Genomic DNA, 11,285 nt, shown 5'->3' with positions numbered 1-11,285 from the left:
CATAGCATTTCCAGTACTTAACATGGCCATTAAAGTGTAAAATCTGGCAGCACTATTCCACATTGTGTAATTTTAACATCAATGGGACGGTCGAGGGAGATGGCTGCCTTCACCACATCGAGGCCGGCCACCACCTCGGCGAAGGGCGTCCCCATCGCGCCACCACGAGTGCTTGTGGTGCAGATGCAGAACCCTGGATTCATACCGGCAGTCGTGCGTCCAGACTCGTAGGCCAAAACGTGGCCTTCACTGACCGTCTTGGAGTAGTTGCCCGCCCACTCCAGGTTGCTTACAAGTGCCCGTGCATGCACAGGTTTGTTCGCCTCCATCATGTTCTCGAAGATTATTATTTCTCCGGGCGAGTTCTTGTTCATAACTCTGGCTCCCTGGACTCCAAGATAGGTTGGCCCCAAGGTGCCCAGACATAGCACTTGGAACTGCTGCGCCCGACGTAGGTGGCACCACAGGCGGATGTACACGCGTCCCAGACGCTGCTCGCCAACACTCAGCTCCAGAAACACTTCAGACGGCAACTGGGACGGGAATGGAAAGCAATTTTAGAGAGAGAGAGAGAGGACGGGGGAATCACTTGAATTATAAACACAAATTGAAGAGATAGTCTGGAACAGAGATTAATCCTTCGTATTAAAAAACACAAGGGGAAGGGAAGGGAAGGCATATTTTGAGCAGCGTGTCGTGCTAATGCTTCACATTTTTAAAGCATGGAAAAAATAAATATTCCATCAACTTTTTCACAGCATTAACTATGTTTCTCTGCTATTCTTACTTCCTCCAGATTGTTCTATTAATCTCAGCAAGAACCTTGCTTTGTGTTAATTTCTTTGTTATTCTTGCTATCGCCATATACTTTAAAAAAACTCAGGAGATTTTTCGAAATAGAGGGGTCAGCTATTGCCTTTATGCCAAAGAAGTACAGATGTACAAAGGGAAGCAAACAGCAACAAATCTGTCCGTCCTTTCGAGGCTGTTTATTACAGGGTATACTATTACTAGGTAAGTAATCAGTAAATCAGGAGCAACGATAGATATTATTAACTCCTTAAAACAAGGGTACTCTCATAAGATGGCGAAAATCGTTACACATTCTCACTCATCATTCAAGCCCCTGGAATCGCTGCTCCTACCTGCAGTGAGATACGTGTGTCCAGTGGGCTGGTAATGCAGTGCAGCAACAGACGTCCATCCTGGCACTGCAAGGCAGCTCGTGGCACTTCACCAGCGTCCTGGTTCTTCTTAATTACCTCTTGGACGGCACTTGCACCTTCTGTCTTCTGCTGGCTAACATCATCAACAGTCCCGCGATTTTTAGACTCTTTGCCATGTTTATCATGTACCAACGACTCCATCTTGTCTTCCTGTGATCCAAATGCGTTATTCTTGTCTTCTCTTTGTTTGTGTTGTGATTCGAACGACTCCATCTTGTCCTGGAACTCTTTCACACTTGTCTCAGCCAGCATGACGGCCTCTATGCTCTTGGCCTTCTTGACCTGACTTAGAAGGTGGCCTATATTCATCTTAGTGTCATTGAGAGAGGAGCTGTTCTGACACAACTCATTCACCTCACTCACCACCTTCATGAACTTTATCTTTAACTCCTCCTGCTGGTCGTTTATCCTGTCATTGAGCAGTGTGATCTGAATCTCAAGTTCCAGCTTCTTTTCCTCAACACAGGCTTTAATCAGCTGTACTTTGTGTCCCTGGGGGTGGCCGGTGTACAGGCAGAGGCTACACAGCGGCACCTCACAGCAGCAGCACCAGTATCGAAGATCATCCTCGTGTTCGTTGCAGGTCTCATACTGATTACGATATGTATAGTTTAGAAATTCAATCAGTATTTTTAGTTCTCAGTTAACACAATCTGCAGCTGAATCAAATGAAAAAAGACCTTTCTCTAGTATCACAATAGCTCAACCCTTTCAGTCCGATAACGTGTCCTGTACTTGAAGATTTCTAGTTCTTAGTAAGCACGCAAGCTGTATTTAGTTGCACCATTCTAAATTAAATTGGCTTAGCCCCTTCACTCCTATGACGTGTTTTGACATTTCGCCCATGCTACCACCAGACGATTTTATTCGGTGTAGTAAAACACTGAAGGGGTTAATGAAGGCTTAATCTTACCCCTCAGGTTCACTAAGTCCATCGTAAGTTAAATAATCCTATCTAGAGCTAGCAAGATAAAAAAATATAATAGTCATGGACCTGAAGAGGCAGAGTTAATGTGTCCCTCTAGAAATTTGGCGTGTGTGTGTGTGTGTGTGTGTGTGTGTGTGTGTGTGTGTGTGTGTGTGTGTGTGTGTGTGTGTGTGTGTGTGTGTGTGTGTGTGTGTGTGTGTGTGTGTGTGTGTGTCCTTTTAATCAAACACTAATTGAAGAAATGAAAAAATAGTGAAAAAGTTTTGTCTGTTGGATATAAACTGTAAAAGTGTACATGAGGCCTACTACAAGACCGGAATGATGTAGAGGGAAGTAACCTGATCGTATACTCTAAATATGCCGTACTTGTACTGAAATATTCTAGCGTAATTACCACGTGGGTAAAGTGGGCTTGGCTATTATTATTATTATTATTATTATTATTATTATTATTATCATTATCATTATATTATTATTATTATTATTATTATTATTTATTATTTTAATATTTTAATTATTATTTTTATATTTTTATTTTTATTTTTATATTTTTTTTTTATTATTATTATTATTATTATTATTATGATATTATTATTATTATTATTTATTATTATTATTATTATTATGATATTATTATTATTATTATTATTATTATTATTATTATTATTATTGTTTGTGGTAGGTGAGGGCGCTCACCATCCACTCACTCGATGTAGTGCTGCTTTCGGGTGTCTGCCCTTTCCTCTCCATCCTTCTTTCCTTCCATTCTCTTGTGTCTTTCTTTCCTTCATTCTTTCCTTGTCCTTCTGCCTACGGGTGACTTTACACTCCCTCCTCTGTCTTTCTTTCCTTCATTCTTTCCACTTCCTTCAGTCTGTGAGTGACTCTACACTGAGTGACAAGCCAAATGGTTTCCTGTGCACCAGGAAACCATTTACTAAGCTGGGTGGTAACCATATAACCAAGTTTTGGCGCCTGGTGGTTTTGTGGGTAATTATTGCGCTCCAATCGGATTGAGACGGTGAAGGTTTATATCCAAGGGGTGGTTGGGGTTGATTCTCATGTAATGCCACTCAGGGATCAGTGAGGCTGGTCACTCTCATCTTAAATGTCGGGACCAACTGCCTAGCCCCGGGCTCCTACGCTCCTCATGGGGCAATGTACGATTGGATGATGGATGGATGAATTATTATTATTATTATTATTATTATTTTATATATATATTTTTTATTATACTCTACCTCAAAATCACAGACGGATGAGAGGCTAAGTAGGGCGTAGTTAACAAAGAGGCGCTCCACCTGCAGGTTGTTGTGGGATCGCCTGCAGGTTGGACACAGGAGGCCGCCGTTCTTCCTGATGGCGGAGAGACATTCGCGGCAGAAGGTGTGGCCGCAGGGGAGCACCAGGGGCTCCTTGGTTCTCTCTTGGTATATATCGGAGCACACGCCACAGGTGACCGCCTCGTACAGTTGCTTCATCTATAGGTGGGAAAAAAGTTAGGATCGTGGTGATAATGATAATGACGGTGATGGTGACGATGATGGTGGTAGTAGTGGTTGATGGTGGTGGTGGTGGTGGTAGGTGGAAGATTTTTCACTATTAGTGGAAAATAGGGTGATGATAATGATGATGAGTGAGCGTTTTTCATAATTAGTGGGAGATAGGATGATGGTGCCGTTGATGATGGTGATGAAGATGATGTAGGTGATTGTGATTGTAGTCATAGCCACAGAGCCCAGATTTTTTGTAGACTGTTCCACATCACTAAAAATGTTACACCGAAGAGGAAGAAATGAAAAATGAAAACCGTAAATGCTCAGAAACAATCTTCTTCGGCAACTACAGCGAGAAAAGAGCGAGGGTGATGAGATGTATGTACGATCGAGGGAAAACCTTGGCTTACTGTTCCACTTCGTCTACTTCACTTCCCTCCTCGATGCATCATGTGTGGGCAAAGAAATATCACGCCTCTCCCAGCTTAGGTTTATTAGCCAGCAGGGAAAAATGAGAAGTAGATGAGGAAGTATTAGGTGAACTTGTATTTATGGGCGGAGAACCATACCACGTCTCCCCCAGCGTAGGACTGTTAGTCAGGAGAGAAGGGTGAGAAGCAGATGAGGTGAAATATTAGGCGAACTTTTGTATCTATGAGTAGAGAAATATTAAGCCTCTTTCAGTTTAGGAGTATTAGCCAACAGAGGAAGATGAGAAGTAAATAAGGTGAAATATCAGGCGAACTTTTGCATCTAAAGGCAGAGAACCATAACACGCCTCCCTCAGTTTAGGGATATAAGCCATGAGAGGAAAATGAGCAGCAGGTAAAGTGAAATATTAAGCGACTTTTTGTCCTTGAGTATACTTTATCAAATTGTTATGATATCAGTACTTCTTGCACCACTTTGTACAGTCAGGCCTTCTCCAACACATTTCGTTCTTCTAATCATGAATTTGGTTCTCTCTTGTATTTTGTTTTTCTCTTGGAGGGAACTCTTATTGCGGGCTCATGGCCTTTGGTTCCTTCTTCCTCGCATAAAAAAAAAAAAAAATCTTATTTCTATCCATCACGCTGTCACACTGACAGTCACCCACATGCTCACCTCACACTGACATTTTTCCCCACTCTCACCTCACACTGACGTTGGCCTCAATTTCTACCTCACACTGACACACTCCACCCCCATCTCGCACTGTCCCTCACTCTGTCTCATACTGACATTCTCATTCACTCACCTCACACTGTCACTATCCCACACATTCACCTCCACACTAGCACAGTCCTTTTACTTCCACACTCCGTAATATACCTCATACTCCAACATACCTTAACATACCTTATACTCCCTCACATCATTGCCTCACATCCTGACACACCTAATGTGTTATTGATTTGCTGAACTTTTAAATCAAAGTTTTCTCCTAAGAATAAGAAGAAAGTAAACATGCGCCACAGTCATATTCGTGGCATCTTAGAATCTATCTATCAGTCTGTCTATCTACCAATACCTCTATCTGTCAGTCTGTGTGTGTGTGTGTGTGTGTGTGTGTGTGTGTGTGTGTGTGTGTGTGTGTTTGCAGCCCAGACGCCTTAATCTCCGAATGAGTGACCCTAAACGAATCGCCTCTGCCACCATGCCCTATGCCATCAGGCTGCTTTCTCTCCAGCTCACACCACCCTCTCTCATGCCTCGCCACTCCAGTCCCTCCACATCATCCTTAGCCTCCCCCTTCTCTCTGTCCGTCTTAGGATGCCGGAATGTTGAGAAGCGGAAGTCTCTCTCTCCAGACCTGGCCGCACCGCCACACACTACAAGCGCCGTGATGCATCAAGAGCTTATGGAGGAACTTAAGGATAATTTCCCAGAGGAATAGCAACGGCAGCGTCTTGCCGAGGACACAGGCAAAATATTCTCCTGAAAATACAAGGTTATCTCTCTTCTACAGACATCGGGATAATTCTGCTGTTTAGTGTGTTTATGTGAGGGAACTGGGTCACTCCCGACATTAGTATTACCCTAAGTCTGTCTGTAGCTAGACGCCTGAATCCCGTAAAGGGTGGCCGCAAACACATCTCGTCCATGTCGCTCTGTCCCCTGCCAAAGTCTGCCATTTCGTCGCCCTCCCGTCATCTTACACACTCCTCTCGTGTCGTGTTCTAAGTTGTGGTTGCGTAAAAAAATCGATCACCTTTAGTTATGGGGTAGGAATGAGTCTCCTTGGTCACTAGTCAAATCCACGCTCCAGTCTAACTACATTTGGTCATCATCTTAGCTGGAGTGGGTTAGGGATCGTCAGGGCAGAACGAACGCATTATAGTATTTTTCTCCATCTAATGCCAGACGAATGTATTTATTCCCAGAGCTAAAACCAGACGATTTTATTCAGATGAAATTGAGTCATAGGAGCCTGAGTGTTGAATTCAGTACATGTAGGTCTTATTATCTGATAGGTGTATGGGAAGTGGAAGTTTGATAGGTGTATGGGAAGTGTATGTCTGATGTGTATGGGAAGCGTAAATCTGATAGGTGTATGGGAAGTGTAAATATGGTAGGTGTATGAGAAGTGTATGTATAGAAAAATGTACACAGATAATTATACGAGTACGTTTGGGGTAGAGGCAGGATTCCAGGGGCTTGAACTGTGTGTAGATGAGTGTGTGGACCATTTCACTGGGCGTGTTGTTGATTGTTACCTTCCTTTTGTATTTCTCCTTCACTGTATCCGGATCCTACATCACTTTAGGTTGGGAAAAAGGATGATGATGATGATGATGATTCGTGGTAATTACTGAATCATATTGTGGAAAACAGGATGGTGATGATGATGGTGATGATGATGATGGTGATGATGATGATGATGATGATGATGATGATGATGATGCAGAAATAAACAGGAATAATACAACGCTAATCTACCCCAACACCTTACCTTGTTCCACAATGCCCCCCAACACACTGCCTAGTCTCGTCATGGCGATGTGTGTATTGAGAGGGAGGTTTTTGTCACTGAGATTAGATAAGATAAAGGTCAGTATTAATAAACTGTCCTAAACTTGAGTTGTGTGTAAGATTGTTGGAGTATACTCTCTCTCTCTCTCTCTCTCTCTCTCTCTCTCTCTCTCCCCCCCCCCCGAAATACACTCAAACCGTATTCTCATTAGCCTAAGAGATACCGTAACACCTCTTCCTTAGCTATTTATTTTGCTCATTACTATTCAGCTCCTTCACAGCAAACCGGATTTTTTCATTGTAATCATACAAACTCTTATTTATATTAATCTATCTATCTATCTACAGCCCGACGCCCTAATCCCGCAAAGGGTGGCCGCAGACAAAACGCCTCCAAGTCGCTCTGTCACCCACCATTTGACTACCCTCCCCCCAACTCACTTCCCCGTCCCTCATATACCTCTCAACTCCATCCCTGCACCTCATCCTCGGTCTTCCCCTCCCTTTCCCTCCCTCCACCTCACCTACCTACACCTTCTTAGTAAGTCTTTCATTCTCCATTCTCTCCACATGTCCAAACCACCTCAGTGTATTTCTCCTAATCTTCTCAACCACATCCACATCCATCCCACAACGTTCCTTCATTTCTTCATTTGTCATCATGTCACTCCACATGCTCCTCTCAAGTATCTCATTTCCACTGCTCTCACTCTTGACTTGTTCCCCTCTTGCAAGGTCAACGCCTCGCTTCTATACGTCATGGTAGGAATCATAATACTATCATGCAGTGACTTTATTTATCATCACTGCTTTCAGTGAACCAACAACCTTCCTTCCCTGCTGTACCCTTTCATGCACTTCATCCCCAAAGTTCCATCCTTACTCATTACACTACCCAAGTACTTGAATGCACTCACATTTTCCATATCCTCACCATCCAACCTCACTGTACATTCTGTGACTTCATTCCTCTCAAACACCATAACTTTACTCGTTTACATTAACTTTCAGATTCCTCTTCCTACACAGTCCCAAATTCATTCACCAAACCTTGCAACTCCCATTCATCTTCACTCAACAATACTGTATCATCAGCAAACAGCAACACCGGAATCTTCCAAATCTCACCCTCATTCATTAGAGCCACCCCCACATCCACTGCCCTACCTTGCACCTCCTTTACAACCCCGTCCATGTATATATTAAACAGCCATGGAGACATCACACACCCCTGTTTCAGTCCCACATTGAGATCAAAGAACTCACTCAGCGCACCATCCACTCGCACCGTAGCCCTAGCTCCTTCATACATACTCTTCACAGCACTCAACAATTTTCCCTCCACTCCATATATTCTTAATATCTTCCACACACCTTGCCTATCTATTCTGTCATAAGCTTTCTTCAAGTCCATGAAGGCAGCATACACATTCCTTCCCTTCTCTAGATACTTCTCCATTAAACATCTTAGAACAAATATTTGATCTACACACCCTTTTCCCTTCCTAATTCCCCCTTGTTCTTCTCCAACTAGCTCCTCTGTCATATGCCTAACTCTATCAATGAGTTTTCTACCATATATTTTTCCAGTCACACTAAGAAGGCAAATACCCCTATGGTTACCACATACTTCTCTCCCTTTTTCCTTTGTATAAAGGAATAATTATACCTGATTTCCAGTCCTCTGGAACCCTTCCCTCATCCCAAGCCAATCTACACAACTTTCATATCCACTCCACAACAATCTCACCCCCATACCTCAGCATTTCACCACACACTCCATCAATTCATGGGCCCTTTCCCATCTTTATTTTCTTCATTGCTTCCACTACTTTCGCCCTACTGATCTCTTCCTCCCTCCTCTCATCTCTTCTTCTCCAAGCCATTCCCCAACCACTTATTCTCGCACTGCTCTCACTCTCTACGTTCAACAAATCCTCAAAGTGCTCCTTCCATCTCCTCAGTTTCTCTCTCTTCTCCACCAACAATCTCTTATTCCTATCTTTCACTCACGAACTATTTCCCCTCTCACACTGCCTTACTTTCTTTACCTCCTTCCAAAACAATTTCTTACTCTCCCTCCATTTCACACTCAGATTCCTCTCAAGTTATTCATCCACTTTCTTCTTACTCTCCTTCACCAGTCTCTTCACCTCCCTTCTCCTGCTCACATATACCTCTCTCTTCTCTCTTTCATCTTCTTCTCTACCTCTACTCGCTAGCCATTCACTATATGCCTTCTTGTTTTGTTCCACAGCTCGTTTCACCTCATCATTCCACCATGCTGTCCCTTGCACACCCCTGCATCTCCTCCTCACTTCATAAACCATCTCACACGCTGCGCCTCTCTTCCGTGAATATCTTTCATACGTCTTCCACCTCTTCCATCTGCTCTAAATCATACCTTCCCAATCTTTCTTCCACTATGCTCTTATACTCTGCCATTTTCTCACTATCTTGCAACTTCTCCACTCTTCTCATAGGAGCTGTTTCCTTCTGTCTTCCCCTTCGTCCCTTCAACCATTTTCTTTGCAACTTTACCTTAGCCATCACAAAGTGATGGTCCGAGACTCCATTCCCCCACCCTCTCCACACACTTTATATTAATGCTTGCCCTAAATACTGAAAGGATTAACAAAACTGTTGATAGACTGAGAACAGATTATTACTGTTATTATAATTATGTATACATCATTGGATCAAATATTCGCACTGGATAATTACAGCAAAAGAGAGTGTTGAAAATAAGGTAATGCACTTTTGCCAAAAAAAAAAAAAAAAAAAAATTGATAAAGACATGATGATGTATCCTTGAAAAACAAATTAATAATATTACTCATAAACCTATGAAATCTTGAGTTTTCATATTTTAACAAAGAGAAATACAGTGTATATATCAAGATGCTTGTATAATCCCATTACTTATAGTAGGCTACTGAGTGTGTTATCTGCACCTCGGCCAGCTTATAAACTATTCGTACAGAAAATAAAAAACGTGTAGGCAGTAAAGCATACACTTAATATTGCAGAAACATCCTCAGCGAGATATAAGGGGTGATAGTGTATCCTGTAAAAACATGAAAATAATTCATAACCTTATTAGCTCTTTTGTCCACAGTTTACACAAAAGTATAATACTGTTTGTACGAGTATAAAACAGTTCATATCATCACATTACAGTACTTCCATAAGGCTACTGGATCCCTTATCTGCGCGAAAGTCGACCTCTCACTCTAGTTCTCAGTCGGTATCGAGGTGCTGGGAGAGATGCAGGTGAAGAGCATCTTGACTGGCCATGCACTGACCTAGTGAAATCCGGCATCACCAAGCCACACTGCGTGATGGTGACGTCAGTGACTGGATTGTGACGGACTGCTTGTCGCACAACGTCCAGTCCACTTACCACCTCACCAAAGGGACAGACCAGGATTAAGCCTGGGTCGTCTCGGGTGCAAATAACAAAACCTGAATTATTTAAGTGGTCCTTGTCCTTAGCACTGAAGGTGTAATTTTCTGAAGACTCTGTGTTATACTGCATAACAAAACCTTCCTTCAGAGGCTTCATGTATTTTTTGCCAAACTCTAACTCCGTGAGTAATGGTAAGGAGGATGGCACATTACCGATAGAGGATATGGTGTGGTGGCGGAAGGCCAAACTCTCTTTGTCTTCTCCCTTGTTGATCACTCTTGTTGCCTTTGCACTTAGGTAGGATGATTTCACAGTGCCCAGACAGAGAGCTAGAAACTGCTGTGCCCGACGCAGGTGACACCACAGGCGGATGTAGACTCGACCAAGACACACATCCCTCGTCTTCAGCTCCAGGAACACCTCAGACGGCATCTAGACAAAAACAGTGCACTAATGAATCTCAATTGCTGATTAACACTGAGGAAAATATATATATATATATATATATATATATATATATAATACACACACACACATACATACACACACAGCCAGTCTGCTTACTGTCCACTACTTATGCTTTTTCTTAGCTGACTCATCGTATCAAAGAGAGTCTCCTAAGAGCAGATAAAAATACCATGTTTTCCTCAGCTTGAGCATATTGGCCAGCAGGGAAAGGTGACACAGCAGAAGCAGTGGTGTAGCTACAGGGGCATCTGGGTCATACCCTTGGTCTCACCACTGTCCCTTTCCGTGTGATAGGGCTTGGCCCTCTCCCCCCCCCCTCCCCATACCCTATCTGCCGAGACCTGGCTGAGCAGAAGTCAGATATTGGGCAAACGTGTGTCCCTGATGGCATACTCATATGAAGTGCTGTTGAGATAGAAATGGTAAACTTTCATGGTGATGCAAGGGTGTCTGCTAATAAAACAGGAACATGATAGATTATGGAGGGAGAAAGGGCAGTGGCAGAGCTGCAAAGAAAAGAAGGAAGTGGATCGTATGAACGAAAGAAAGGGATTCAGGTGAGAGACAGTATGTACTACCTGAGATTATGCAGAAATACTAGTAAAGAAAAAGATGATGGCTAAATAACCTGGAAGAAAATAAATGCAGACTTCTTTGAAAATGCAGAAAAGAATGTGTGATATATAAGGGAGGGAATGGATTAATGTTAACGATTGGAAGTGAAATAAGGGGCTGACTGAAGAACTGTTCTGAAAAACCAATAGAGTGGAAATGATGCGGCCACAGTGGTTAATATACATACTGGC

At 42.8% G+C, this 11,285-nt stretch overlaps 1 protein-coding gene across 4 annotated transcripts in view; it reads right to left on the bottom strand.

Moving 5' to 3' along the window:
- Positions 1-402: 402 nt before the first annotated feature.
- LOC145397304 (uncharacterized) overlaps positions 403-11,285 on the bottom strand; it is a 40,158-nt gene continuing 29,275 nt past the window's right edge. For 2 of the 4 annotated variants that reach the window (XM_080270480.1, XM_080270481.1), the window contains exon 4: positions 9,389-10,443. In XM_080270480.1, the coding sequence (XP_080126606.1) occupies positions 9,808-10,443 (636 nt within the window). In that variant the 3' untranslated portion in view covers positions 9,389-9,807. Of the gene's footprint in view, positions 534-1,722; positions 1,818-3,395; positions 3,636-9,388; positions 10,444-11,285 lie in introns of those variants that run through there. The other 2 variants (XM_080270482.1, XM_080270483.1) reach the window with 2 other exon arrangements.

The sequence above is a fragment of the Coenobita brevimanus genome, chromosome 5 (genome assembly GCF_032717465.1).
Source record: "Coenobita brevimanus isolate Jiangsu-jjx chromosome 5, ASM3271746v2, whole genome shotgun sequence".
Lineage (NCBI taxonomy): Eukaryota > Metazoa > Arthropoda > Malacostraca > Decapoda > Coenobitidae > Coenobita > Coenobita brevimanus.
This window is presented reverse-complemented; position numbering and strand designations above follow the sequence as displayed.